The sequence below is a fragment of the Macrotis lagotis genome, chromosome 2, assembly GCF_037893015.1.
Source record: "Macrotis lagotis isolate mMagLag1 chromosome 2, bilby.v1.9.chrom.fasta, whole genome shotgun sequence".
Lineage (NCBI taxonomy): Eukaryota > Metazoa > Chordata > Mammalia > Peramelemorphia > Peramelidae > Macrotis > Macrotis lagotis.
The window spans coordinates 18,700,383-18,723,689 of NC_133659.1; the positions used below are offsets into that span (position 1 = coordinate 18,700,383).

General features: G+C 36.0%; 1 protein-coding gene across 1 annotated transcript in view; it reads left to right on the forward strand.

Annotated features, from left to right (window-relative positions):
- The first annotated feature begins 2,385 nt into the window (after positions 1–2,385).
- The window catches only part of LOC141512400 (cytochrome P450 2J4-like), a 72,680-nt gene continuing 51,758 nt past the window's right edge, over positions 2,386–23,307 (forward strand). The window contains exons 1-5 of the mRNA XM_074221303.1: positions 2,386–2,677; positions 3,856–4,018; positions 12,198–12,347; positions 16,090–16,250; positions 19,489–19,665. Of these exons, the coding sequence (XP_074077404.1) occupies positions 2,465–2,677; positions 3,856–4,018; positions 12,198–12,347; positions 16,090–16,250; positions 19,489–19,665 (864 nt within the window). The 5' untranslated portion in view covers positions 2,386–2,464. The remainder of the gene's footprint in view (positions 2,678–3,855; positions 4,019–12,197; positions 12,348–16,089; positions 16,251–19,488; positions 19,666–23,307) is intronic.

Here is a 23,307-nt window from a genome sequence, read left to right on the forward strand (position 1 = left end):
CAGTAAATGGAAGTCATCACTCTTAGAAGTGTTATAAATGGCCCATAATAATGAAAGTTTAACCTAGAGTAGTTGAATAACTTTCATTAATTAACATCCGTGCTGGAATGGGCAATTCCCCTAGTGAGAAAAGCCCTGAATTGGAAGAATGTCCATTCTTATATACAATTTAAAAGGCTTTCTCTTCCTCTCCAAGTCAGTAATTGGGAACAGGGACACAATCTGATCACCACACCCTCAAAGAACAGCCAAGCAGTGTTGAGAAAGACTATGGCCCTGAGAGGGAGTCCAACCCAGGTTCTTGCCTCTCATCTTCCAGAAGGCAAAAGGTGAACTCCTGTCCCTTATACTGGACCAGGAATTAGGTAGAGGGTTAAGCCTAAGGAGATCAGGATACAAATTTTATAGTAAACAAGGAATCAATGATAATGGGATCTCCACCTAATTTGAACAGCCTTTAAGATTTCACATTGTTTCTGTTACATTCATAGTTCTCTATATCTTTTCTTTTTTTTTTTTAGGATTTTGCAAGGCAAATGGGGTTAAGTGGCTTGCCCAAGGCCACACAGCTAGGTAATTATTAAGTGTCTGAGACTGGATTTGAACCCAGGTACTCCTGACTCCAAGGCCAGTACTTCATCCACTACGCCACCTAGCCGCCCTCTATATCTTTTCCATGGTAGTCAATTTACATCTCAAAAGCACTTGGTAGTGATTTGCATCTTCACCCCATTTCTACATTCATAATTCTCCTCATCTTTCTCCTGCATCTAGATGACTTGAATTCAGATCTTGCTCCAGACACTTACTAGCTATATGTTATAAATGGCTTGTGAATAAATAGTCTAGTGATTAAAATGGTCTTTGAATGAAGACATCTTAGCAAAAATGGAGCATCTTTGGAAAGAGGAGCACAGAAATCCAGAAATGCTAGGTCTTATATGCACGTTGAAAGACTTTGTTCTTCCTCCTTCATGCCAATCACTGACTGGAGGCACAATCCAAATGCTGCTACATTTGCCATATGTTTTCCCCATCCTGATCATTTTACTAATGAGCAAGAACAGTTACCTCCTTGAGCAGGGGCAAAGGACAATAGCAAAGCCTCTCAACCCTCCAAAGTTATCTCACCTTTTCCCTTTGTCTAACTCTCTCTTTCCTGTAAAAAGGGTTGGCATCTCTTGGGTTGCCACAAAGACCCGTCACCCTGGCTTTCGCAAAGTATTATCCTCACAGATTATATCCTTTCTCACTCTTATAAAAGCAAAACACTTGATTCTTTCCCATCAGCAAGTCTCCGAAGCTCTCTCAGTCTGTTTTTCCACCTGTAAAATGGACATAATAATCACATTGACTTTTCAAGAATTTTGTAAAGAGCAAATGAAATAAACATATAAGCCTTCCATGTAGAATGTTAGGATAGAGGTGATTGATGAAGGTCTCCACTTTCAAGTCCCATTTCCTCTCTGCTTCAGTTTTGAAAAATGATGCCATCTGAGATCTCTCCAGCTCCATATCAGTGACCTTGTTGTTCTAGACAAATTCCAGATAAAACATTCTGCGATTCCTAAATAAACTGTGGGTCATCAATTGACCTTTTGCCCAAAAGGCTATCTCCCTACACCTAGCCCCTTCTTACACAATGTCTTAGGACAGGAGACACAATCTTTCATTCCATTGTGAGAGAGCATAGCTTTGGGGTAGAAAGGCACCTCAGAGGTCATCTAGTACAGGCCTGTCAACTTGCAGATTTATTTCAATCTCTTTATTCCAAATTTATTTTAATCTTATTCTAATTATTCCAATAAAGTTGACATCATTTACTCGCATTGAAGTTCACATACTCAGTAAAATCTCTCCACACATCCCTTAGGGACTGCCGGATCCCAGCTCAAAGGTCTTCTACATTAGTTCTTCAGCCTATTTGAAGGTATCTTGTAATGGGGAGAAGAGGGCTGACTTAAGTCAGTTTAGCTGGATTCAATGAAGGCTCAGAACTTTACAAACAGGTGGGGGACACTATCACATTTATGGCCTCCCTGGATCTCAACTTGCTGCTTGACTAAGCAAGGGGACATCCTTCAGGGTCCCTTCTGGTCTCAAATCTCTAACCCTGTGATTTGGGCCCCATTGTGTGGGGCTGTCTGTGGGTGGAGCTTCCCAGGCTACCCTGGCCAAGTTCTCTCTCTGGTTCTTAGAAGACAATCTGAGCCTTCTTTTCTGGGTAGGTGTGTTTTCTCCCAGGAGGGAGGCCCTGGCAGAAGGCAGAAGGCTGACTCACGGAGGCAGGGCTCACCGTGGCTGGCCTATAAAGGCAGCCCAGGCAACAACTCCAAGGAGACAAACACAGCTTGGGCTTTTTTTCTTTTGTGAACTCTGCTCCTGTTGGCTCCAGCTGTTGTTGCAGGAAGAAGAGGGAGGAGGAGCTGAGCTCTTGTAGCCTTGACACCAGAGCTGGGGAAGGATGCAGCTCTCTCTGGGAAATATGCTCCCTTCCCTTTGGAAAGGAGCCCCCCTGCACACTCTCCTCTTCCTCTTGGTCATGCTCCTGATCCTAGCACAGTATCTGCAGAAGAGGAGACAGCATAGAAACTATCCCCCTGGCCCTCCTGGCCTGCCAATATTTGGCAACTTCTTCCAGATAGACTATAAAAATCCCCTAATCACCAACCAAAAGGTAAGGTGTGGGATGGGAGAGTGAGAATGCACTGGATGTCGGGGGGGTAAGACCCTGGGTAATGTGCTGGACTGGGCTGCCATGGGTCAGAGGTGAGACATGAACAAAGGTATTTATGAAAGTTTCTATGTGGTATTCAATGATACCTCCAAGAAGATGTTGATAAAGCCATTGCACATTTGTTGAGAATTTTACATTCATTATTCCATTTGATCCCAACACACCCCTTTGAGAGAGTTATTACATATGTCATTACATATTATCAACTGTCTAAGGTCCTTGATGCAGAAGACCAACATTCTCAGGTCCTACCAAACTGTAATGACTTCAGATAAGGGGATGGGGATAGACCCTTAGGGTATCTGTGACCTGAGGCCAAGCCTTGCGAAGTTTAGACATGTCCATGACCATGTGGGCAGCAGCATTGATTGATTTTTCCTCTGGCCTCTTACAAAGACCAACTACTGAATTTTGAAAGCACTTTAATCAGTATCAGACAGACCCAACCAAACAACCAATTAATCATTTAACAAACATTTCATAAGAGCTTGTGCCTGATACTATTCTAGGTGTTGCAGATTAAGAAAACAAAAAACACAGTTGTCCCTGCCTTCTGGAAGCTTCCATTCATCCCACTGCAATGAAATTGTTAATGACTCAAATGTTAATTTTGAAGTCTTGACCATGTATCAAACTTCTGAGTTGTTCTTTGGATAGATTCCTTGTTGAGCATGCTACCTTGAATGCAGCAGCCATTTCCAGATATACTCCTTTTGGAATTTTGTTTCCATCAAAGCTCAGTTTCAGGAAATTATCTCCTACCAGAACCCTTCCTGATCCTTTCCAGGTGCTAGTCTCCCTTCAAATCAGGTAGAATTTTATTTGTATGTATTCTGTATTTACTTATATATGCCCAGATTAATTCTTTTCCATGTCTATTCCTCATAGAAAGGAACTGTTTGGTATTTGTGATTGTCTACTCACTCCTAACACAGAATTTGAGATATAGCTTTATCATTCAATCTTTATTTGGGTGAACTTATATGAAGTCAGTGGAATTGGATTACACTGAATTGAGTGGACCCTAATGGAATGGATTTTTCTCATTGCTAGAATTTTCTCTAACAGTACAACTGAAAGGCAATGAAAATTTGCAACTCAAAATAATTATTTTACAGCTTTTCAAAAAATATGGAAATATTTTCTGCATACATTTGGGTGGTGCTACCTTCATGACGGTAACTGGAATGCCACTGATCAAGGAGGTCCTGATCAACCAAGACCAGGTGTTTGCTGATCGACCCCAAGTTCCTATTCACTCCCATGTCTTTAAATCATTTGGTGAGTTCATTGAATTATGATAAATATTTTTCATGTACAGGAATCTGAAAGTTATTCCTGAAGGATTACAACCCATTGTAGAGGTCTTGTGGCTACAGCAAATACGAGACAAAAAAATTGACCTTTGGGGCTTCCTACTTTCTTGTCTGGAAGTGGGGAGAGAGGGATAGGATTGAAGGGAAAGGCAAATGAGAATCATGAAGAAGTACAAATCCACCCCATAGGAGAATCAGTTACATTAAGGACAAGAAAATTCAGTTGGGAGGGGCAAAGGGAAGCATGATGAACATCTTTAACTGTTTGAAGATCTTTTGATAAAAAGTTATTACCCTTGTTTTCTTGGTTCAAGAACCAGCAGCAAATGATGAGTTATAGAGGAGAACACTTTGGCTTTACATTAGGAAAAACTTCCCAACCATCAGAGTTGTACAACGATAAAGTAGTTTTTGGCAGAAGTGGTAGATTCCTCCTCACCGAAAGTCTTTTCTTGTTGATTGCTGGGTACAAGGTAGACTATATGACCCTGAAATCCTGTCCAACTCTATGATTCTGTTGGTAGGCCCTTTGAACCACATGATGGGGCAGATACTAGTAGAATCACTTGCATCTGAAGAAGTTCAATAAAAATCAAAATCCCAGGTCAAACTTTTTTTGTTGTTTTTTGTTTGTTTAAATTTTAAAAATATATTTGATTTTTAATTTATGGAATAAAGTAAGCATTTCTATAACAGAGTATAGTAAAATGATGATTGAATATGAAACTGCAAATTTACTATGTACAACTTAATATTCTATTCAAATATACAGCAAAATTATCCTGTAAATTTCTTTTTCCCCCCCTCTCCTGTACTTCATAGAGATGGCTTTAGACCCAAATATATAGATAGATAGATAGATATAGGTATATATGTATATATGTGAAGTTATTCTATACATATTGCTATTTATAATTTCTTTCTCTGGATGAAAATAACATTTTTCTTCATATGTCCTTTATAGTTAATGTGAATAATTATAATGGAAAAAAATTATCAAAGTTGTTCATGAAATAATGTTGCTCTTGGGGCAGCTAGGTGGTACAGTGGATAAAGTACCGGCCCTGGAGTCAGGAGTACCTGGGTTCAAATCCGGTTTCAGACATTTGATAATGACCTAGCTGTGTGGCCTTGGGCAAGCCACTTAACCCCATTGGCTTTGCAAAAAAAAACCTTAAAAAAAAATAACGTTGCTCTTATTGTATTCCATGTTGTCTTAATTCTCATTTCATAGTCTTTGTTAATTAAGCATGCAAATTTTTCCAGTCTTTTCTAAGATCACTGAACTCATAATTTCTTATACCACAGTGCTATTCCATCACAATCATATGCTACAACTTGTTCAGTTAATTGATGGACATCCTTACAATGTCTGACTTTTCAGCACTACAAAGGGAGCTACTCCTCTCTTTGTAGCTACTACTGCTACAACTACAAGAGAGCCTTTGATTAAAATTTTGTAACACTTTAGTAACTATAATTCCAGATTTTTCTCCAAAATGTTTGAATTATTTCAAAATTTCACAGATAAGGAATTAATGTTCCAGTTTTTGGTAGTTGTAAAATGATATCTCAAGGTTGCTTTAATATGCCCTTCTATAATCAATAATGATTTACAAAATTTTTTTCACATTATCATAAGTTGTTTTAAATTCTTCAGTGGAAAACTACCTTTCAACATTTGACCATTTATCAAATGACAAACGATGCACACTCTTTAAAATCTGATAAAGTTCTTTCTTTCTATATTTTAGATATAAGATCTTTCTGTGGAAAAACTGTCGATAAAATTTTTTCACCATTTTTTTTCTTTCCTTCTGATCTTGGCTGTATTAATTTTAATTCTACTAAACTTTTTTTAATTTACTACAATTGAAATTATTATTTCAAACATAGCTTTGCTTTCTACTTTTTTTCTTTATTCATAAATTGTTCATCTATCCATAAGTCTGATAAGTTATATCTTCTTTGTTTCTCTAATTTTCCCTTATATCTAAGTAATGTGTTCATTTTGACCTTATCTTGGTAAATGCTCTGAGATACCATTGCATTCTCAGTTTCCATCATACTACTGTTTATTTTTCCCAAAAATTTTGAACAAATAATGAATTACTATCCCAAAATCTTAAGTCTTTACACTTGCCAAATGCAAGGTTATTACGGTTATTTGTTGCCATAAGGTATACATGTACTCCATTAAGGTCATCTACGTTCCTATTGTGCAGCCAGTGCCAGTCTAAATAATTCCTGCCTTATGTTGCAATTTTAGATCTAGGACTTTTAAACTTCCTTCCTGTGCACTTTTTTTCTCATTAATTTTTTTTAGGTTTTTTTTTTAGTTGTTGTTCTTTTTGCAAGGTAATGGGGTTAAGTGGCTTGCCCAAGGCCACACAGCTAGGTCATGATTAAGTGTCTGAGACTGGATTTGAACTCAGGGACTCCTGACTCCAGGGTCTGTGCTCTATTCACTGCACCACCTAGCACCCCTCTCATTAATTATTTATTCGATATTCTTTACTTTTTGTTTTTCTAAATCAAATTATTTCCTTCTAATTCAGCAAGTTAAATTATTGGGTAAAATTTTAATTTTTACTATATTGGCCCAGCCTACCAATATAGCTCCAAAAATTTGAATCTGACTTTTTTTTTGTATAATTTTTAAAAAGTTTTGTTTATATAGTTCCTGGATTTAGTTATTTGTCTATTTATTTTTTGGCAAGTGGACTCCCAGATTTTTTTTAATGTCTAAAGTTACTTTAGAGTATTTTTTACTTTCTCTTCTTTCAGAACTTTGTGATGTAGGAATGCTTATGATTTATGTGGATTTACTTATTATAGCTTGCTACTTTGCTAAAAATTGTTCATTGTTTCACATAACTTTTTGTGCTGAGTCTTTGGGATTTTCCAAGCATATTATGCTATCTGCAAAAAGAGATTCCCTATTCTGATTCCTTCCCTAGTCTAATTTCTTCAATTTCCTTTTTTGTTTTCTTAATGTCATTGTCAGGATTTCCAATACAAGTCTGAATAATTTTCATGACAGTGGGCATCCTTGTTTCGTATTTGATTTAACTTGGGAGGTCTTGAGTTTATCATCATTACATATAATGCTTGCTGATAATTTTAGATAAATATTTTCTTTTATCAATTTAAGAAAACATCCATTTCTACCAATATGTTCAAGTGTTTTTTTTTAAGGTTTTTTTCCAAGGTAAATGCAACTAAGTGGCTTGCCCAAGGCCACTCAGCTAGGTCATTATTAAGTGTCAGAGGATGGATTTGAACTCAGGTACTCCTGACTCCAGGGCTGGTGCTCTATCCACCGCACCACCTAGTCACCCCAAGTGTTTTTTAATAGAAATGAATGTTGTACTTGATCAAAAACTTTGTCTACACTTTTGAAATAACCATATGATCTTTTAAACTTTTACTGTTTATATAATCAATTATGTTAATAGCTTCTTTATGTTAATAAATTCCTGCATTCCCTGCAATTTTATTTAATTGTAATGTGCCATTTTTGTAATCTTTTAGTTAGAATGCCATTTATAAATTTTGCATCTATATTCATTATTTTAATTATTCTATCATATTCTTTCTCTGTTTTTACTCTTTCTGTTACTCTTTCTGTTTTAGGTATGTGTTATATTTGTTTCATAAAAGAAGTTCGGTAGAATCCCTTCTTTAAACAACATAACAAATAATTTATTCAATATTAGAATTAGTTAATCTTTAGAATTCACTTAATTCATAGGTGATTTTTTTTTAGGAAGCTCATTTATAGATTGTTATTTTGGAGGGGTTGTATTTTTTCTAAAATGAATCTACTTAAATTTTCGATTTCCTATTCTGCTAATCTGAGCAATTTATATTTTTTATAAATATTCTTTCATTAACTTAAATTATTAAATTTGATGGCATGTAATTGAGCAAAATAGCTCCTTATAATTGCTCTAATTCCATTTTCATTAGTAGTATATTCACCTTTTTTCATTTTTATTTGTAGTGATTTGGTTTAGTTCTCTTTCAAAAAATCATATTAAATAATTTTTTGAAAAATACATTGTTTATTTTCATAAAATCAACTTTTAGCTTTATTAATTCTGTCTTTTTTTACTCTCAATTTTATTAATCCCACTTTTAATCTTTAGGATTTCCAATTTAGTGTTTGATTGGGGATTTTTAATTTGTTCTTTTTCTAGTTTTTTTTTATTAGTTTACCTAATACATAGTCTGTTCTTTCTCTATTTTATAGATTCAGTCATTTAGAGATAGAAATTTCCCTCTAATCACTGCTTTTGCTATAGCATATAAGTTTTGATTTGCTGTCTCATATACTGTCATTCTCTTTAATGAAATTATTATTTGGTTATATGATTGATTCTTTAATGGAATTCTTTTTATGATTAGGTTGTTTAATCCCCAATTAGTTTTTAATCTATTTTTCCTTGGTCCTTCATTATAGGTAATTTTTTGTATTATATTTTAAAATGTTACTTTTAATATTTCTTATTTTAATATTTTGTTTTTGACTTTTAGATTTTTATGTAGTAATATTTAGTCAATCTTTGTAATGATATTATCCTGAAAAAAGTATCTTCCTTTTTATTTCTATTTAATTCTTTCTAGATATCTGTCCTATACAGTTTATCTAAAATTCTATTTACCTCCTTAACTTCTTTCTTATTTATTTTTTGGTTAGCTTGATCTAGTTTTGAGAGAGGAAGATGAAACAACCTTATTATTAAACAACTTTCTTCTATCTCTACCTTTAATTCATTTAACTTGCCTTTTAAAAATTTTACTGCTATACTGTTTGGTTCATATAGATTCAGAATTGATATTACTTCATTGTCCATAGTATATTTTATTAAAATGTTGCTACCTGTTTATCTCTTTTAATCAAATCTATTTTAGCCGTAATATTGTCTGAGATCATAATAGATACCACTGCTTTTATTTGTGACATTAACAGAAGCATACTTCAACTGTTCATTTTAACTCTGCAAGTATCTGATTTTTAGATGTTTCTTGAAACAATATATGGTAAAATTCTTATTTTTAATCCATTTTGCTACCCATTTCCATTTTTATGGGTAAATCCATCCTGTAGGAATCTAGAGATAGAATTATTATCTATGAATTTCTCCTAATCCTTTGTAAACTATTTTTTCTCCAACTTTCTTTTTACCATATCCCTTTTACCTTATCTTGTTCCCCTTAAAAGTCACTCCTTTATCTATTCACTGGATCCTCCTAATTTCAATCTGTGTACATCCCTCTACAAGTCTTTCTCTCATCCTATTCCCCAGTTTTCTTACCTCTAACAGACCTTAAGATTTCTAAACCTCTATGCACATATATCTTGTTTCTCCTTCAACCCAGATGAGAATAAGGTTCTAATATTACCAAGGCTTCATCTCACCTGCTTCCTCTATATTAATTTTTCCATTCACATCCTATTTTAAGAGATATTTTCTCCTTTTACTCTTTTCCTGCCGATTTTTTTCTTTTAAAAATCACCTTTTCATGCACAATTCAGCCCTACATTCCATTCAAATTATCTCATTGATTATAACAGCTTTAAGATTGATATTACTACCAATGAAAACAAATAATTGCTACTATTAATAATATTTCATGTGTCATAAATGAGCAGTTCGATCTTAATCAGAACCCTATAATTATTCTTTAATGATTTCCTTATATTTTTTCTGTATCTTTTAAAATAAATTTTCCAGTGAATTCTTGTCTTTTTGTTATAAATACCTGAAAGTCTTTCAGGTCATTAACTGTCCTTTTTTTTCAGTATTATACTGAACTTTGTTGGATAATTTATTCTACTACGCCAGATTCTTTGTTCTTTGAAATAAAACCATGCCTTTACTCTATAATGTGCCCTTAAATTGGAATATTCTTATTCCCCTTTCTTAGTCTCTTGAAATTCTTTAAAGAACCAATTCACATTTTTAACTTCTCTATTAATCTTTCCCTTGCCAATAATCATTTCTTCTCTGATATCATCCAATTGTACTCATCTTGAACATTTCTATTTATTTATAATAGTGACCCATACCAGGGCTTAGCAAGATGTCCAAGACATAATAGTAATAATGGTTTATTGTTTGTATTTATGTATTTATGGAGGAGTTTCTGGCTTTATCTTCCCAATAATATGGAAATTTAATTTCTATTAGAAATGGGCCAGTCTGACACTGCCTGTATCACTGTCAGTCCTTAATGTGGGCTTTATTTACCTTCAATGAATGCCTAACACAGTCTTGTTGAATGAATGAGTGAAAAGTCTAGGATGGATACTTTGAAATTTGGAAAAAAATATAGGATCTCAGAGAAGCTCATCAGTGACCCGAGACTGCTTGGATCTGAATTGGAATCTCTTCTCAAGATTCTGAATAAATGACCACACAGATCTTGCTTTAAGACCATTGAGGATGGGGAGTCCATTACCTTTCAGAGAAGCCCATGACACTCTAAGACAATTTTAAGTGGTCAGAAGTTTGCCCTTTGGAGCCAAGTACACACACAGACAGACACACACACACAGACACACACACACACACACAGACACACATACACATAGACACATAGACACACACACAGACACAGACACACACACAGAGACACACAGAGACAGACACAGACACACATACAGACACAGACACACACACACACACACACAAAGTTATTCTCTCTTCTACATGACACTATCAATACAACTCTGCTGATTTTCTACTAACTCTTCTCTCTTTTTATCATCTGTCACATTGTATAATATGAAATCTCCAACTACTATGAACTCCCATGATTCTCTTGACCCAGACATATCTTTCTACTTCTTTTCTTTTATGTTTTTGGCAAGAATATGCCACCTTTTTAGCATCTTTTTACTCTCATAAACTGTCTCTGTTATTTGATCTTTTTAATACACTGGTAAAACTGGACTCTGGTGTCATGTGAAGATGCACCATTCATAAATCAACTCAATATAAAGACATTCTGCCTTTGATGCATGCAAGTAAAGGCATCTCAGCCTGGGATCCCCCTTTAGGCCTGGCATACCTAAAGGAGTATGGTAATTAATGCATTGCAAAAGATCTTTCCTGTCTAAAAGCAGGACTTTCAAGTTAATCTGCCAGTCTCAAAGCAGAAAGCATACCACTATGAGACAGCCAGGAATAATGAATCACAGACTGGAGAGTCTCAAAGTCTTGATTTGGCTTTTGGCTCTGCCACATTCTACCTGTGTGACCTTGGTTAAGTCTCTTCTCCGCTCTAGATCTCAAATTCCTTCAAGAAAAATCAGGAATTCAGATTTCATTACTCTATATTTTTTTTCAATTCAAATTCAATTCTATGATTATATATATATGTATATATATGTATATATATATATATATATATATATATATATATATATATATATATATATTTCTGGCAGAGAAGAGACCTGTGCTAAACAGTGAGAGGTTTGAGTTAAGATATCTCACAATAGAGTAGCAAAGTATGATGAAATTTGAACAAGAATCGAATGTTGAATGTTTATTATTATATTGTCAACAGGGCACCTTATTGGTTCCAGATGGCACTGAGAAAAAGAACAGTGGCATTCACAGACTAAGACATTGCTGCTCCGTATGGACCATGATACCGATGGCATCAGCGAGATGCCAACACAAAGAATGATTTAGGCTACTCAAAGTCGATTTGGTCATCCAGATTAGGACTTGGACTCTTTCACATTCTTAACTATCCTCCTCCAAGTGGAAAGTCATTCAGCAACCAGTTTATCAGGCTGAGGATACATGCTCACAGTTATATGCCCCAAGATACACGATCTATTTGCACACCCTCAGGACCTCCGAGCCTGGACATGAACTTGAGTTTTATCTTTAAAGCTTAATAGGTATTTCCCTGCCTGTAACAAGTTTCAGGTCCCCAGTTAGTATGCAAGTTTCTTGGCCATAGGAACTTTCTAGTGCTTACTGTTTGTTTAGCCAGTATAGTGTTTGGTATAATTTTTTTAGTACAGTGTTTTTTAATAACTTGTTCAATTGAGAAATATTGATATGAATACTTATTTTATTACTACTATTATTATTATTATTATTATTATTATTATCTAGGCTTAATCACATCTAATGGTCAGGAGTGGCGACAGCAAAGAAGATTTGCCTCAATGACCCTGAGGAACTTTGGTTTAGGAAAGAAGACCCTGGAAGATAGGATTCAGGAGGAGGCCCGGTATCTCATTGAGGCGATCAGGGAAGAAAATGGTAAGCACTGGTCAGGCAGAAATATGTTCCATTGTTGCTGGTTGTTCTTTTGATCAAATTATTATAAAAGAAGATATTTAACTGTGGATGAGAGGAGCATGGGAAGAGAGGGCATCCCTAGAAAAGAGATTGGCAAAATTTCCCCAATGCCACCCTCCAGGGAATGTTTTCAACAAACCAACAGTGTTCTCTAAGAAGAAATGAGCTAGTAGGCAAAGAAAGGTATTTTAGTGTCCATTTCCTTGAATGCCATTATAATCATTTCCCACCATCAATACATAGATCCGAGTTGTCCAAATTCTTCAAATGTCACCCATGGAGTCCTGCCTTGGTTGGTCACATCAGGAATTCACTACATATACACACACTCACATACTCCCCCACACACCCACATCCACATAGTAACACACCTCTTCCTCTATTGTCTCCTGGTTCTCTTCTCTAACACCTTTTTTTCCCTAATAAAACTTCTTCCTTTCTACTTTATATTCATTCTTCTTTCTTCTCTCTGCTACCTGGTTAATCTACTTTCTATTCCACAGAACATGTGTGTATATGAGTGTTTATACATATATAATATTGCTACCTTCATCTTAAAATTATTTTTATTATTTTCTCAACTAATTTATTTTCTTTCTTCTTCCTCCTTCCACTGGGGAAAACAAACAAACCCTAGTAACAAATATAAATAGTCAAGCAAAATACATTCTTACCTTGGTCATGCCCAGAAACAAATCTCTCATTGTGTAACCTAAGTCCATCACCTATCCATCAGGAGGGGGGGTGGCAGGTGTCATCAATTGTTGTCTGGAAATATATTTCATAATACATTGATCATTGTTAAGTTAATCCAAGTTGTCTTTCTTTTCACAATTTTATTATAGAAATTCATTCATTTACTTTTCTTTATCTTTCTTCTTTTTCCTTATTTTCTTCCCCCCATCCTTATCCACTTCCACTTTCTCCTCCTTCCCTGAAGTTTGCTCTTATTATCATAAATTTAGAGTAAGAAGGAACCTTGGAGTCCATTAATCCAACCCTCCCTCCCGTTCTGTAGATAAGTAAACTAGGAAGTGAAGCAGTAAAGGGACTTGCCCAAGGTCAATCTCTGTCAATAAATATTTATCAAGTGTACTGTGCTATATCATGAGAATAAAAAGAAAGAAAAAGGAGAGTCTCTATCCTCAAAAACTCCTAGCCTAAGGAAGGAAGACAACCTGCAAGAGAAATGAGAAATATTTAATAGTAGAAGTACTAGAACTAAAGTCATCCTGCTAGCAAATGTCAGAGGTTGACTGGATCTTTCTGGTTCTAGGTTCAGTATATCACACATTACCTTATACTGACTTCTTTTCTCTTCATTCTAATGTCGCCTGCTCTCAATACTCACATGCATGCAAGTAGCCCACAGGTGTATATAGTCATGGGCATTATTGATATATGCAAACAAACACCTAGGGATAAACATGAACTTGTGCACCCATGCCCCTTACCCAGACTGACATACTTTTGTGAACTTATGCACATGATATTTCAGATATAGAATCACAGGTAGAGGTTAGAAGGGCCCTCAAGGATCTAGTCCAATGCCTTCATTTTATTGATGAATAAATGGATGCCAAGTCAGGGGAAGTAACTTGCCTAGAGAACCCTGGGTAACACGTTGAAACGAAATATGTCAATTATGTTCAAGTTTAGACTGAAACATAAAAAAATCAGCATAGTTTTTTCCTTGTTCCTTACATCTCTATAAGCAGCAGCTGGTTCTAAAGTGTGCAAATGTGAGTTGACTGGAGGAGGAAGGTCTTGAGGAAAAAAATGTTTAGGACAGCAAGGTAGAAAGTGAAATGAAGAGTAGTCTATCCCCTTTCTCCTCTGGAGTAGGACAGATAATTCCATTCTCTCCAGATTTCCTCCAACAAATAAAGAAAAATCAACACCTAAGGGTGAAAGTTAAAGTAGCAAAACCAACCAAAAGTGGCAGAGCAATGTACCTTCTGGGGCACTGAGAGATCTAGTGTTCCTTCTGGAACAACCATAGGAAATCCAAAGAAAGGTCCCTGTCCTGGGTGATTGGTTGAGTGAAGTGCAAACATCTCCTCCTTGGATCAATAATAAGCAAACCCTAGGAGTAGCCAGGGTGGAGATAACCTGCACCTAATTCAAAGGAATTTTCACTTCTGGGACAGTGTGTTTGTTGGGGGGTTGGGTGGGGGGAGTCTGGTGTCTGAGCAGCAAAAGGAAAAGAACTTCTACTAAGGGTAGCCAAACTAGATATGGTCCTGGGAAGGAAGGAACCAACACATGCCAGAGGCAGTGATGCAAGTTGCTACTGGCTGTGGACATTTACAAGTGAACTGAGATCTTGGTCTTGGTCCTAGGCCAGAAGGGAGAATTGAAGGTTATAGCCACTGAGGGTTCTCTGAGAGTAAGATCATTTCCAGTAGTCTGCTGAGGGGCCCCCAATTGTGGCTTTGAGGGGAGAAGGAATATATAACTTGAGCCTAGGATAAGGCTCCTGAGGCCTAAGATACTATCCCCATACTACAGCTGTTAAAAATTTAAAAATGAGTAGGCTAAGGTGAAAGAGCCTAACTATACACTCATATAATGGGAATAGAGAAGACTGGGGTTTATCTTCATAAGAAGCTGATGAAGCAAAAAAAAGTCTCTCTCCTTACCCAAGTAACATCAAATAACTACTTGCTCAAAAAAGAATTTATAGAGAAACTCAAAAAGGTTTTAAAAATCAAATAAGAAAAATTGAGGCAAAAACTAAAAAAAAATCAGTACAATTCAAGCAAAACAAAAAAAATATGAAAAGAAAGTAAACCAATGGAAAAGGAGATCCAGAATCTCAAGATAAAAAAAAATGGGTGGAGTAAGGAAAAGTCAATGAGGCTATAAGAAATAAAGTACTACTAAAATAAAATATAAAGAATGATAAAATGAAAGAGAAATTGAATCACCTTAAAAAGAAAATCAACAGAATTGGAGAACAGATCAAGAAGAGAAAACATAAGACAACCTGAAATCTCCCCCCAAAATAATCTTGCTGCAATAATAAAAGAAATAATTAAGGAAAATTGTCCTAAAGTATTAGAACAATAGGGGAAAGTAGAAACAGAAAAAGCAGTCACCAATCACCAACAGAAATATAAAGTAAATGTATCTATATACATTATATATATTTACATGTATATTTATATAAATATGTATACATGTGTTAGGGTATATCCAAAATTAAACTGTTGTTTCCACCCAGTTATGAACTGGGGACCTTTTGTGTGTGAGGCAAATGTGAAAACCACTACACTACAGAAACCAACTCAAAAACATCATCAGGGTGTATATATGTATGTGAATATGTATATAAGAATGGGTAATATGTATGTCTATATACATATATATATATATATATATATATATATATATATATGTGAATATTTCAGTGCTTAATTATAGTCATCCTGGGGAGGACTAGTAGGAAAAGAAATAAACAGTGCACTGCAGAGAAGAGAAGAAAACCTACAGGGAAGCAAAGAGAAGATAGATAATTTCAAGCAGTTTTTAATAAATAGTATATAGCCTTTCTTGAAATAGAAATTTATTTTTTTATATTATGAATCCTCTCATGTTTTGCTGTGTATTTTTATTATTTTTATTTATTTTTTATTAATATTGTAAAATAAAAAAGAAAGAAATGAAGAGTAGCCTGTCCCCTTTCTCTTCTGGTCAACAGCAAAGCCTTTTGACCCCCACTTTCAGATCAAAAATGCTGTTTCCAACATCATCTGCTGCATAACATTCGGGCATCGTTTTGAGTACCATGATTCTCAGTTTCGGGAGCTTTTGAAAAGTCTGGATGAGGTCACAGTGCTTGAAACAAGCTGGGAGGCTGAGGTAACAGACTATTCCTTCTTGGGAAGGCAGATTGGAATCTCAACTGGGCCCTCAATTTCCCCTCTTTGAAAAGGAGGAGGTTGGCAAGGGTTGGGAAGGAGTAATTTTATGCATGAGTTCCTCCAAGAAGTAAAAGGGACTGAAAGGGCAGAGGAAAGAAACAAGATTTTTATAAATAGTGACATGAAAGAATCTGCCTGGGAGAAATGATGGTTTTCAAGAACACTGAGATCTCTGAATAATTGCAAACAACTTTCTATACAGTTTTAAGATTTTTCTTTTTTTTAAACAAAGCTTTTGTTTTATTTGTTCAATCACATTCAGACATAGTTTTCAACATTCATTGTTTTTCAAACTTTTGACTTCTCTATTTTTCTGTCACCCTTCCTTGCCTCTCTGCTCCCCATGAAAGAGAACAATTTAATATAGGTTGTAAATTTGCAAGCCAGCTGTACTTACTTCCATGTTAACCATGTTGTGAGAGAAAGATTAGAGCTAAGAGGGATTAAAAAAAAAACACAGGAGAGAAAGAAACTACATAGAAGCTTTAAAAGGGAACATAGTATGCTTTGCTCTACATTCAGCATCCATGGCTTTTTCTTCAAATGTGGATGGCATTTTCCAGGTCTTTCAGGATAGTCCTTGATCATGAAACTGCTGAGAGGAGCTTTGCCCATCATAGTTGATCATCTCACAATGTTGCTATTAATGTATACAATGTTCTTCTGGTTCTACTCACTTCACCCAGCATCAGTTCACGCAAGTTTTTCCAGACTTTCTAAAGTTCATTTGCTCCATGATTTCTTACAGAACCATAATACTACCTAATATTCATATAACATAATTTTCTCAGTCATTCCCTGATTGATGGGCATCCCCTCAATTTCCAGTTCTTTGCCATTACAAAAAGAACTGCTATAAATATTTTTTTTACATGTGGGTCTTTCCCCTTTTATATGATCTCTTTAGGATAGAGACTTGAGTGATATTGATGGACCGAAGAGTTCAAAGTTTTAATTGCCCTTTGGGCATGGTTCCAATTTACTCTCCAGATGGTTGGATCAGTTCACAACTCGAATGTTCCAGTTTTTCTGCATCCCTTCCAACATCCATCATTTTTCTTTATTGTCATTTTAATCACTATGATGTGTGAGTAAAACCTTAGAGTTTTTTTCATTTGCATTTCTCTAATCAATAGTGATTAGACAACTTTTCATATTACTATAGTTAGTTTCAGTTTCTTCATCTGAAAACTGCCTATTTATATCTGTTGTCCATGTATCAATTGGAGACTGGCTTGTATTCTTATATATTTGACTCAGTTCTCTATATATTTAGAAATAAGTTCTTTAGGGGTGGCTAGGTGGCACAGTGGATAAAGCACCGGCCCTGGAGTCAGGAGTGCCTGGGTTCAAATCTGGTCGCAGACATTTAATAATGACCTAGCCATGTGGCCGTGGGCAAGCCACTTAACCCCACTGCCTTGCAAAAAAAACTAAAAAAAAAGTTCTTTAAGAGAAAACCAACTATGAAAATTGTTTCCCAGTTTTCTGCATTTCTTTTAATCTTGACTCCATTGATTTTCTCTGTGTAAAAATCTTTTTTTTAATTTAACATATTCAAAATATCCATTTTGCAATTTATAATGTTTATCTTTTGTATAGTCATTAAATCTCTCCTCTCCATAGATCTGACAGGTTATTCCTTGTTCTCCTAAATAGTTTAAGTTTTTTTTCTAAATGCTTTACCAAAATGATCGATTTCCTAAGATTTATTAAGCACCTACTGTGTGCCAAGTATTGTGTTAGAACATTAGAAAACAATGTCAAAAATAAAACAACCCCTAATCACCAGTGATGTATTTTCTGTTAAAGAAACAACATGTCCATTAGTACGTCTATATGCAAATAATAATTATAATGGGAAAGTTTTGGTAGGCGTGGCATTAAAAGCCAAAAGGATTGGAAAAGCAGAGAGAGAGAGAGAGAGAGAGAGAGAGAGAGAGAGAGAAAGGAGACATACAGAGAAACTAAGAGAGACAAAGGGAAGAGTCATATTCAGAGAGTGATGGATAATTTTAGTGTTATATTGAAGTTTTGTAAACTGCTTTAAAAATTAGCTCCTTTGAAGGTTAAAGTGGAAAACCATATCAATAGCAGTTGAACATGGGTCAGTCAGTTCTGAGAGATAGGCAAGGGCCATTCCAAAGGGATGGTGATGACTTCTGATGCCTGGAGTGTCCCATCTCAGTGCCTTTGCACATACTTAAAATGACCTCCCTCCTCACCTCCTCCTCCTTGACTTCCATTAAGGATGGACTCAAATTTCACTTTCTACTGAAGGATATCTTTCCCAGTTCCTGCAATTGCTAATGACTTCCCTCTCACCTTCTAACCACTCTGCCTGTGTCCCGCATGCTTTCCTTTATTTCCATAGTCTCTTTCCTATTACATTATGGACTTGTTGAGGACAAGGACTGGCTTTTGATTTTCTTGTTTTGTACATCCAGTATTTAGCACAATGACCATCACACAGGAAATGTTTCATAAATGTTTGCTGATTGACTATTTTCTAGAGATTCTTACATCAACCTTTTGAGAGATAATTGTTTTTATTTTTCCCATTTCATAGCCAATGAGAGAAGCTGATGACATCCACAGCTAGTAAGTGTCTGAGGCCAAATTCTAACTCAGGTCCTTCAAGTCCTGTTCCTACACTGCATATTCTCTTCCTTCTAGTTGTTCAGGGAATGAACCACTTCAAGGTAGTCACTGGTTCATCACTCTCAAGTCCCCAGGATTCTGGCTGTGGAAAAAAAGAGGAAAGGAGAATAAATTAGGTCTCGTTTTCCTTAGAAAAGCAAAAAAGGAAATTGATGAGAAGGAAATTCAGTGGGAATAACAGAACTAGGGCTGCAAATTCTAGAAATTTCCCTAGAAAGAATCTCTCTCCCTTCTTTGCAGATTGTGAGGATGCCTGCATTTATGCCATTTGAAAGAATTATTTTAGTGTATTAGGACATGGCCAAGAGGCTGCTGTATGGGACAAGAAATTATTTATGCCAACCTAGTTGTTAGGCAACAGTATGGATGTCACAGGGAGCCTTAATTTCAAGATTGTTTTGACATGGAATTAGAGTAAATCTATGAATCCTGTCTGATTTAGGATGAAGAAGATTGATAGGGCAGTCTCATAAGAACTGATACTCATCTCTATTTCCCGTTTTTATATTATTTAGTTATATAATATATTGCCTTCAATAATGAAATTCCTGCCAGGAATTCACCAAAAGATATTTAGAGAATGGAAGAAGCTGGAGTTTTTTATAGAACGTGTGATCAAACAGCACAAGGAAGACCTGAACCCAGAGGAGACCAGGGACTTCATTGATGCTTATCTCAAAGAACTGTCCAAGGTAATGAATAAATCACAGAGTGGGCATCCTGTGTCTAAAAAAAACAAAAAAAAGTGTAGAGTTGGGGGGATAATTGTGTTAAATTATTCCAAACTTTACATTTGCATTTTAATGTAAATATCTTTCCTCAGGATAAACCTGGGAGATAATAGAGCTGTTGGTGGAGAACTCACATTTTTTTTAGAACAAGAAAGGAGTATAGGACTCATTAAATTTAGTTTCCTGATTTGTTATAAGGAGAGAAACTAAGGCATTAAGGAATTAATTGAATTTCTGCAGCTACACAGCTATTAGGAATCTGAAGATGATGATGCATCCATCTTTTTTTGTTTCCAAGTCCAATGTCATTTTCATTATGACCTACTCTGATTGAGATTAAATCATGGGTGCAGCTAGATGGCTCAGCGAATAGAGCACTGACCCTGGAGTCTCAGGAGGTCCTGAGTTCAAATGTGACTGCAGATACTTACTAGTTACCTAGTTGTGTGACCTTGGGCAAGTCACTTAACCCCATTTCCTTGCAAAAAACAAAAAATAAAAAATAAAAAAGTAGTAGATCTTGATTAGAGGACAGGATTCATGGTCCAGTACTATCATTAATTAGCCCTGTGATTCTGAGTAATTATTCCAGTGGTCTCAGCTTCCATTTTCTTACCAGTAAAACACAACTCTTGCTTATCTGCATGAGTTTAGTGAGAAAAGTACTCATAATAAGTCTCTCAACTCAACAAAAATAGAAGGGCTCATGGAAGGAAACAAGATGGTGGTGAAAATTCAGGAAGTTGCCCATGTTCTTCCCAGGTTCCATAGAAATAACTTTCAATCAAGCCACCAAATGAATTCTGGAATGACAGAATTTACAAAAGGAACAGTTTAAATCCTTTTTCAAACCACAGTAATTTAGAAGGCTATAGAACAAGCCTGTCTCAATTGGGTAAAATAGGAGCACAGCTCAGGTAGAGGCAGCGTAAAGGCAAGCCAGGGGGAGACACTAGCCATAGTATGATCAGCAACTGGCCGAGCAGGCTAGTAGCATAGCAGATAAACTATGAGACCTTCAGCCAACATGCAATATGCAGTAGTTAGAGAGAGCTTCCAATCCCTAAAGTCTGCTGTAACAGCCAGACACTAAGAGGTCGGGTGATTTCATGTACAATAGTGGATCTGAGAGCCCCTACTAGCCCCTGGGCATCAGGCAAGTCCCTGGCCCATGGCCTCCCCAACCCAAGAAGCTTGGGACCTCTACTACAGGAGCAGAGTTCAACTTCAAATAATCACAAAAGAGGCTAGCGAATGAGCAAAACCAAGCAAACAAACAAACTCTGATCATAGGGAGCTACTCTGGTGACAGGGAAGCTCAAAATAGAAATTCAGAGGAAAACAATAATGTCAAGACATTGAAATGTGAAGCCTCAGAGAGAAATAAGAATTTGTCTCCAGTCTAAAACGTCCTTCTGGACAAGCTCAAAAAGGATTTTGAATTTCAAATAGGAAAAATTGGGGAAAGAGTTCTATAATCAAAAGAGAGACAGAGGGCTCTAAGAAGAACAAAGGAAAAGAAATCTAAAATAATCTTAAAAATTGTCTTCACATATAACTACAAAAATAATATTTCAAAGAAAAAAGAATTAGAAGTTCTCATTCTTATTTGGGGTTAACGGAAAGTCCGGGGGCTGCCACCTTGACATTCCCGAGGCCTCCTTGAGGGTGCAGCTTCTGCTTGGAGAGGGCAATAATTATTTTTTATATTCATCAACTGACCCTTGCCTTTTTAATTTAAGGAGAACATTCATTCTAGTTTTAATGAAAAAAATATTGTCTTCTGCACCCTGGACCTCTTCTTTGCTGGAACAGAGACAACTTCAACCACTCTGAGATGGGCCTTGCTGTTTATGGCCCTTCATCCAGAGATCCAAGGTACAGTGATGGTGCCAGGCTCTACATGCAGTTAGAATTCTTCTCAGCAGAGTTCTATGTACAGAGACCTTGAAAGTTTGCCAAGCACTTTACGTCCATCATCTTTCAATTCTCATTAGAATATAACAGTGATTAGCTTTTTTCCCAAATATGCAGATCACTTTTTAACATCACAATTTCTTTCCCTCTCCATAGGATAGTGGTTGCTGGCTAGGGCAGTAAAGAGAGTATAGATTTTGGAGTCAGGAAGATGTGAATACAGTATCTACCTCAGACGCTAATGACCCTCTGACTCTAAGCAAGTCATACCGCTTCTCTCAGGCTCTGTCTCCTGATCTGGACCCTGGCAAAAAAGAAAACAGCAACAGCAACAACAACAAAAAAGAATTTCTAACCTCATAGGGTGGTTTTGTGGATCAAAGAAGGTGATAAATTTAAAATGCTTTGGATGTCTTAAAATTGTATATAAGTACCGGAGATCATTTTTAATCATTATTTTTAATGCACTGTGATTATTTTTTATTGAAAATGTAGCACTCAAAAATATATTTTCATCCCATTAAATAGAATGAATCTCCGTACATTTCAGAACAGCGATACTTCGTTATGAATTCAATCGACTGAAGATTATATGGGCTTTAGATGTACAGTTGGAAGGCATCCTAGAGGCCATGAAATCCAAGTCTCTCATTTTATATATGTGGAAAGCAAATCTGAAAGAAATTGTTATTTCCTCAGGGCCAGATAGGTAGGGAGGTGTGTGAGGTGGAATTTAAATACAAGTGACTTTGTCTTCAATCTCAAGGCAACATTTTTGGGAATATCTACCTAGACAGGTAGCTCTCTCAAGAACTTCACATTGAGAAAGCCAAAGAATGATCCAATTTTCTATTTCCTTTTCTATTATACTGTAACATCTTTTCATATCTTCCACAAGCTAAAGATCAGACTATAAATCCATGGACAATATGGGTTTACAAATACCTAGAAATAACTACTTGAAATATTTACAACTAACAGATTGGAAACCCCCAGACTAGACACAGAATGGAATAGCCCATTGCCTTTCTGAGTCAAAACCCAAAATTAGCATTCTAAGCAGCCATGTATCATCATAGAAATCAAATCAAATACTTATTATGCAAGTGCCACTATGGACCAGAAATTGGAAATATGCACAAAGACTGAAGCAATCCCTCCTATCTTGCAAAGATCTCTTAATGACAGAAAACTGAATTAGGAGTAAGAAGTTTTGGGCGCAGCTAGGTGGCGCAGTGGATAGAACACTGGCCCTGGAGTCAAGAGTACCTGAGTTCAAATCCAGTCTCAGACACTTAATAACTATCTGGCTGTGTGGCCTTGGGCAAGCCACTTAACCCTATTGCTTTGCAAAAACTAAAAAAAAAAAAAGTTTGTTTTCTCGTCCAGGCTTCCCATCTAAATAGTCATGAGACTTTGAGCAAGGCATTTCAGTCAGTAAATGAGCTTACCATGTGCTACACGGTATTAGAAATCAAAGAAAGGGGAAACAAAGAAACAGTAACAACAACCAACTAGGTCCTGTTCTCAAGAAATTCATGATCTAATGGGAGAAATAACATGCAAACAGTTAAAGACTAATAACGATATGGACAGAATAAATAAGAGAAAATCACAAGAAATGATGGTCCTCTCATCCTCAGCTTTCCCCACCTTTAAACTGAGACAAAAATCATCATAGATTTA